General features: G+C 39.1%; 2 protein-coding genes across 2 annotated transcripts in view; both read left to right on the top strand.

Moving 5' to 3' along the window:
- On the top strand, positions 1312–5070 carry LOC109847940 (COMPASS-like H3K4 histone methylase component WDR5B). The gene is given in 7 exon segments (XM_020417170.1): positions 1312–1362; positions 1365–1434; positions 1437–1543; positions 1545–1988; positions 3581–3674; positions 3677–3867; positions 4952–5070. Coding segments are annotated over 6 exon segments (927 nt in total). The 3' UTR covers positions 3838–3867; positions 4952–5070.
- Positions 6575–6757, top strand: part of LOC109847941 — an 18669-nt gene continuing 18486 nt past the window's right edge. The window contains 2 exon segments of the mRNA XM_020417171.1: positions 6575–6715; positions 6717–6735. Of these exon segments, the coding sequence (XP_020272760.1) occupies positions 6654–6715; positions 6717–6735 (81 nt within the window). The 5' untranslated portion in view covers positions 6575–6653.

Raw genomic sequence — 6757 nt, forward strand, 5'->3', positions numbered from 1 at the left:
CTTAAAAGCCTAAAGATATACTTTCGTATAGTTATGAATTGAGAAATTTTGTAGCTAGGGTCTTATATGCAAATTTGCAATATAATATATTATTTTAGAGGAAATACTTACTGTAAAATATATTTTTACATATTTTTGTATAAATATGCAAATTTTGTGAGTTGCAGGGTTTATTTTTGCAAAATCTATAATTTTTGGAAGTATTTTGGGTTTTTTTAACATCATTTTCATTCTTCATTTTCTATATACATTTGCTAGAAAATAAAAACAGTAATCATAAAGAAAACTACTCTTCAAACTTACAAGGAAAGGTGTAACAGAGAAGTAAAATAAAAAAGAAAAATCACACAATATTTGTTATCAGCAACAAAGATTTATAGTTGGCAAAAATCAAAGAAAATAATAAAGATTTATAGAAATACAAATGGGTAATTGGAGTATGAGGAGGGGATTTGGGCACCTACAAAATCAAACAAAATAAATTAGTAGATAATTAATGACAAAAACATATTGCTCTCTATCCTCCTTAATCATCTTTATACCTAAAAGATTACATGACAATTTTTATATTCCATATAAACTGAGAACTATAAGAAAATCAATGCATAAAGTTACAAATTTTATGATTTGCAAAATATAAAATCCCACCTCAAAATTGGGTTCTTAATAAAACATTGCACCACTCAAGAACAAAGCAGAAGCATAGAGGGGAAGTCGTTGGGTTAGATTAATTTAACAATGACGCTGTCGAAGAAGTCATTGATGAGAGGAAGACGTCGAGGAGGCAGCAGATCTAGGAGAGGGAGAGATCATCATCAGAGGAGAGGTCGGAGAAGTGGTCAGTAACCCTAACTCTAATCCTACGCATTTTTGGGGTATATCTTGATTTTATAAGAATTGGGGGAAGGGTGTGGAGGGCAATAGCGAGAGGGGAGGAGGAAATGGGATAGAGAGAGAGAGAGCAGGAGAGAGGAATTTAGATAGCCTAATTCAATGACTGTGGTAGTTATTTAATTACCCATGATATTAATTACCCATCTAGGGTTAGTACTAACTTAACTACAATTCACTAATTTTAACCATGATATTAATAGAAGGACCGTTATCAACAACTAAATGCAATTTGAGGGGCTAATATCAAAATACGAAGATTTGAAAGACTAATATCTACAAAACCAGATCTGATAAAAAAAACCCAGACAGACGGTTTTATAGGTAACAAGTTTTTTTTGTTCTCTTTCTGCCCCTCAGGATCCTTCGTTCCCGGCCCCGCCCCCCAAAACCCCCAAACCAAAACCCTAACTCCGGCCGATGTCCGCCTCCTCACGGCCGCGTCAGCCGGCGCCTTACAGCCCCTACCGGCCTCCTCCACCACTCTCCGCCACCACTCCAGCGCCGTCTCCTGCGTCAAGTTCTCCACTGACGGCTGCCTTTTCGCTCCGCCTCCCTCGACAAAACCCTAGCCGTCTTCTCCTCCTCTGACCCCACCTCAGGCCCCATAGCCGTCCTCTCCGGCCACTCCGCCGGCGTCTCCGACCTCGCTCTGGTCCTCCGACTCCCGCTACGTCGCCTCCGCCTCCGACGACCGCTCCCTCCGCATCTGGGACCTCAAATCCAAAACCTTCGACTGCGTCCGGACCCTCCACGGCCATCAGAACTTCGTCTTTTGCGTGAATTTCAACTGTCAGTCCAACTTGATTGTGTCGGGGTCGTTCGATGAGACGATCAAGGTTTGGGATGTTCTTGGCGGAAAGTGTGTGAAGACGTTTGAAGGGCACGAGGCTCCGGTGACCTCGGTGCATTTTAATAGGGATGGGTCGATTATCGTGTCCGGGAGCCATGATGGGACCTGTAGGATTTGGGATACGGCGACGGGGGCTTGCTTAAAGGTGCATGTTGAGGATAAGGTGCCGAAGCCCGCGGTTTCGTTCGTGAAGTTCTCGCCAAATGGGAAGTTTGTGCTTGTTGCGGCGCTGGATAGTACGCTGGTATCTCTTCTTTAACTGTATTTCTTTTAGTTTATTTGTGATGTTGTTAGTTTGCTACTTGTTGATGAGTGAATCTTCTTGCTTTGAGTGTTCCTTATGTGAAAGATGAGGTGATAGTTTGAACTATTGAAAAAATTAAGCATGTGATGTCTTGTTTTTGGACCTTAATTGAAAGAAGTTATAAGATTATAGCCAATTGGGTAAGGAGGACTAGAGGTAGGCCTAAGAGAAATTGCTTTGAACCAAGCAATTAAGGATGATATGATAATAGTAACTTAACAGAGGACATACCCCTCCATAGAACTGAATAAAAGAATGAAATTCATGTATCCATCCCCAAAATTGGTGATAAAGGCTCTGATGTTGTTGTATGAACGTCTTATTTTTCTAAGGTTCTACCAAGAACATAACTAGAAGTGCAGAGATGAGTGTATGATGATGGGAGAGGATTTGGGAGTCTTAAGGTTTATGATATGGGATCCTAATGCGTTACATGAAATGGCTGTAGTAATGATTATTTTTCATATTTACTAATTTGATGTGTGAGCAGAGGTTATTTTTCATATTTACTACTTTGACGTGTTGATTAGACCATAGTAATGATTATTTTTCATAGTAATGATCTGGCATCTACCTTCCTTGAATGCTAAAACTTGATAGACCATAGTCACTCTACCAAAAGGGACAACTTGTTGATTAGATTGTATTAGATTATGTCTAGGAAGGACGTAATGGCTTGAAAACCAGAATACAGTTTAATTGCAACTTGAATTTGACCAACTACATGGCAGATATCAACATGTGTTTCTTTTATGTGGGTGTACCTAGCTTCCATTGTGAAGGTGTGTAAACTTGTGCAGCACGATTGCGAAATGGCAAGTAAATGAACTAAAGACTACTTTTACATGTAAATAAAGAAATGTAAGGTGATGGTTAATGCTATTACTTCATTTCATTGATAGTCCTACACCTGGTTGCTTTTATGGCTCACCTGATTCTGAATCTGCACTGGAAGGAATACCGTGTGGATGCTTTTCTACTTCGTGCACTGGTTTTGGGAGTTATGGATTCCTCAGCTTCAGATACTGATATCTGGGCTTCAACAGCATCATTTGAAGAAATGAAATGTTTCAGGTTGTTCAAAAGCAAGCAAATATTTTCCAGACAGTGTGACGCTCAATATTTCAAGCCTGTTGATGACTCCCATACTCGGCTATTGACTTCTGTTTTAGGTGTCTAGATTCTAATTTTCTTCAGCCGTACTGCCTTATAAGTGTATTTCCTTTGATTTTTCTTCTACATTCACTCATCAACATTTGTTTTATTAAGTGCTCTGGACATTTAGATCACCCATTTTCTTTGCATTTTCATTTAGAAAACTATTCTGTGAAAGTTTCTCTCTTGAATATGTTTTGGTATCTTAATGACACGAAACATTTGGAAAGCTTTGGTATCTCTTATTTTCCGAAGGATTGTCCAATGGATATTGGATGCTTGTACTTTGGTCATGTGTTGTTATCTTAATGACGTGAAATGCACAGAAAGTTTTATTTGCCATGTCTCTTATTTCTACTTTTTCCATCACTCTGCAGAAGCTATGGAACTATTCTCAAGGAAAGATTGTAAAAACATATACAGGACATGTCAACAAAGTATATTGCATCACATCTACATTCTCTGTGACAAATGATATTTGTGGGATCTCCAAAACAAAAATATGCTACAGAAATTGGAAGGTCACACTGACACTGTCATTTCAGTCTCTTGCCACCCTATTGAGAATAAAATTGCCTCTGCTGGTCTTGATAATGACAGAACAGTGAGGATCTGGGTTCAAGATACTAGATAAAGCTTCTGAAGATTAAAAGGAAACTTCGAGGTAAGTTCTTTCCCCACACATTATCACTATTTTGCATGTTACTTTTCTGGAACTTTTTTTCTAAATCTCTTATCCTTCAAAGTATTCATAATCTGAATCATACCTCTAATGTGAATGGCTATTGTGTGGCCAATTAGTGTCAATTCAAAACCTATCCAGTTCATGGAGAACAGAAATGTTCTGACATCTCTTCATGCAATAACCAAGCACACCTAGCTTGCATAAGGAGTTTCAAATCAGCTAGACTACTATCTAATCTTCTACTTGAAGGTATTAGTTAAGGATTCTTTAGGTGCAAACAGTTAACTTACAAGTTGTATTAACAAAACAAGCTTGTCGTATTAGGACAGAGGGAACTCATAGTCCTATTGTACGGAGCGTTTGTCTCGAACTCCCAGTCCATGACATACTCATGCTCCCAACTGTTGATGGCTTGATGCCATCCACAGCACTAATCTTATTCAGTTTGAACCTTAGTAATCTGTAGCATAAGTTCTGCTCAAGTCATCTTTGGCACTGATCTTATTTCAGTCTGAACAAATATATGCGTAACTTACGAATATACCTGGATGCCAATGTTTGCGTCTCGCCATGATGCATCTCCCGCATAGTGCTTGAAGATGCGGAAAACATTCTCTGTACTCCCCTGGTTTTGTTGTAGTTCATCGGATGGCCCACTTAGGCGGACAAAAAACAGCTCCTAGCCTCCAGTTCAAAATCCATGTACATCATTCTGATGGAGACTTTAGCTATTGTCTTGAGTGCCAACGCTGACATTGAAATTATTGGGGGTCCATTGAAATTTTTGGGAGTCCTAGGTGACCAATATGAATATGTTCATGTTAGTTTTAACTTGATTAGGAACTAAGAAGACAGAGGTAATCTCATGTGATGTTATGTTAGTTGTGTTTTCTTTTTTGGGCAAAGTTGGGAAGTTTCTTCAATATTTTCGATTTACTCACAGTAAATGATCATGCTACTCGAAATATTTTATAAGAACCAGACAACCAAAATTTACTATAGATGTATTGTATGTATTTAATGTAAGCTAACTTGTGATGATTGCTCCTTTTTTCTTTTACAGGTTCAGCAATGAAGTAGCGGCAAAAGGAGGTCCTATCTGCACCCTTATTTTGAATCTTGTTTTCTGACTTGAAGAAAGCAAGAGAGTGTGCACAGTGATGTTTGTCCTCCCCTTGACCGATAGCTCAACTGCTGAAGATGAGCTAACCCCCCCCCCCCCCCCCCCGCCCCTCCTTTTTTTATTCCAGTTTCTTTATTGAAATCAATATCTAAGTGATTGTAGTTTTGGAAGCGAGGCTTCTGCGTTTCTGTTGGCGACGGTTATGTACCTGGCAAATAGAGTACCTGAAATTATTTCACATTAATCTAGCACGGCGTACTCGTCGGGAAAGTTCAGAATTCAGTTTTCATGATGCTTATATTTGCTTGCGCTAAACTGTGACGAGAAAGAGATTTTGACGAAATGTTCCTGTCATACAAAAAGTAAAGGTAATGGTAGTCAACATTCTTCAACCCCCCCCAACCCTCCCCCCCCCCCCCCGCCCGCCCCCCCCCCCCCCCCCCAACACACACCCACACACACTCCTCTTATTTTGGAATCGGTGGTTTGTCTATTTATGGGTTAGTTGGGTTGCTGGTGCTTCATTTTCAAAAGTGTGTAATAAGTCACTAACTACAGCCTAAAGTTAGGAGAAGGTAAATGTAATGGTGATATAATAACATGATTCATTTGTATTATTGCCAAGCTAACATGAGGTCTAACCTTGCTTAAACCCCTCAAAACTAAAACCAAATACAAATTAGCATACGTTTGTTAAAAAAATATATAAATTTGTTCAGGATTGTTACTGCTCATCTAAATTTTATTTTACATAAAATTAACACACTTTTATTAAGAATTACAAGTTAGCTGTAAGCTTTGGAAAAAATTGGTCTTTTTTTTATGGAAAAAAAGTGGATTTTAAATATCTAAACTCTAATTGTAAATTCCAGAATCAATATCAACACAAGATGAAGAAGCGTTATTCCAATATTAGTCCCTCGCATCTTCAATATTTCCAAATTAGTCCCCCGTGTCATGGAAATTCCTATTAGGTCCCTCAAATCATCCACTTTCTTACAATTAGGTTTTCCTGATTGATTTAACATGTATTTACTTAATGGGGTTGGGTTAGATATTTATCCCATTTCCTTCCCTTCTATTCAAAGTTCGTAGTGATTGAAAAATGGAAATAATAATTTCCTACTTCCTCCTCATTCCCCCTGCTGACCGCCTCCCCCGTATGATTGGAAGTTTTTCCTTTTAGCCTTTTTTCTTTATGATCTCTGTATGAGAAATGAGGATTTTGTGGGGAAAATACATATAACGGCACTTTAGTAATTAGCATGTGGGATTAATACCTAACCCAACCCCCAATTAAACAAATACATAATTAAATCAAATAGAGCGACCTAATCATAAGAAATTGGATGATTTGAGGGACGAAATAGGAATTTCCATGATGTGGGGGACTAATTTGGGAATATTGAAGATCCGAGAGGGACTACATCGAAATACCCCGATAAAGAAAAGAAAAGAGAGAGGGGAAATAGTAAAAAAAGGCATTTCTGCACGTGCATCACACGTGCACAGCAACTTCGTGGACCCGAACCCGCCCTCACTGACATCACCGGCGAAGTTCACTCCTCTTCCCGCTCTCTCTCTCTTCTCATTTCTCATCAGCCCCAAAAACACTCTAAAAAAAAAAGAAAAATTAAAATCAATGGAGCGAGGAGAACCCTCATCCGACGACGACGAAGATCTCCAAACCCTAATCCCAAATCACCGCTCCACCTTCGAGATCGGCCCCTCGTCCTCCCCCGCCGT

The sequence above is a fragment of the Asparagus officinalis genome, chromosome 7 (genome assembly GCF_001876935.1).
Source record: "Asparagus officinalis chromosome 7, Aspof.V1, whole genome shotgun sequence".
In the NCBI taxonomy this organism is placed as follows: domain Eukaryota; kingdom Viridiplantae; phylum Streptophyta; class Magnoliopsida; order Asparagales; family Asparagaceae; genus Asparagus; species Asparagus officinalis.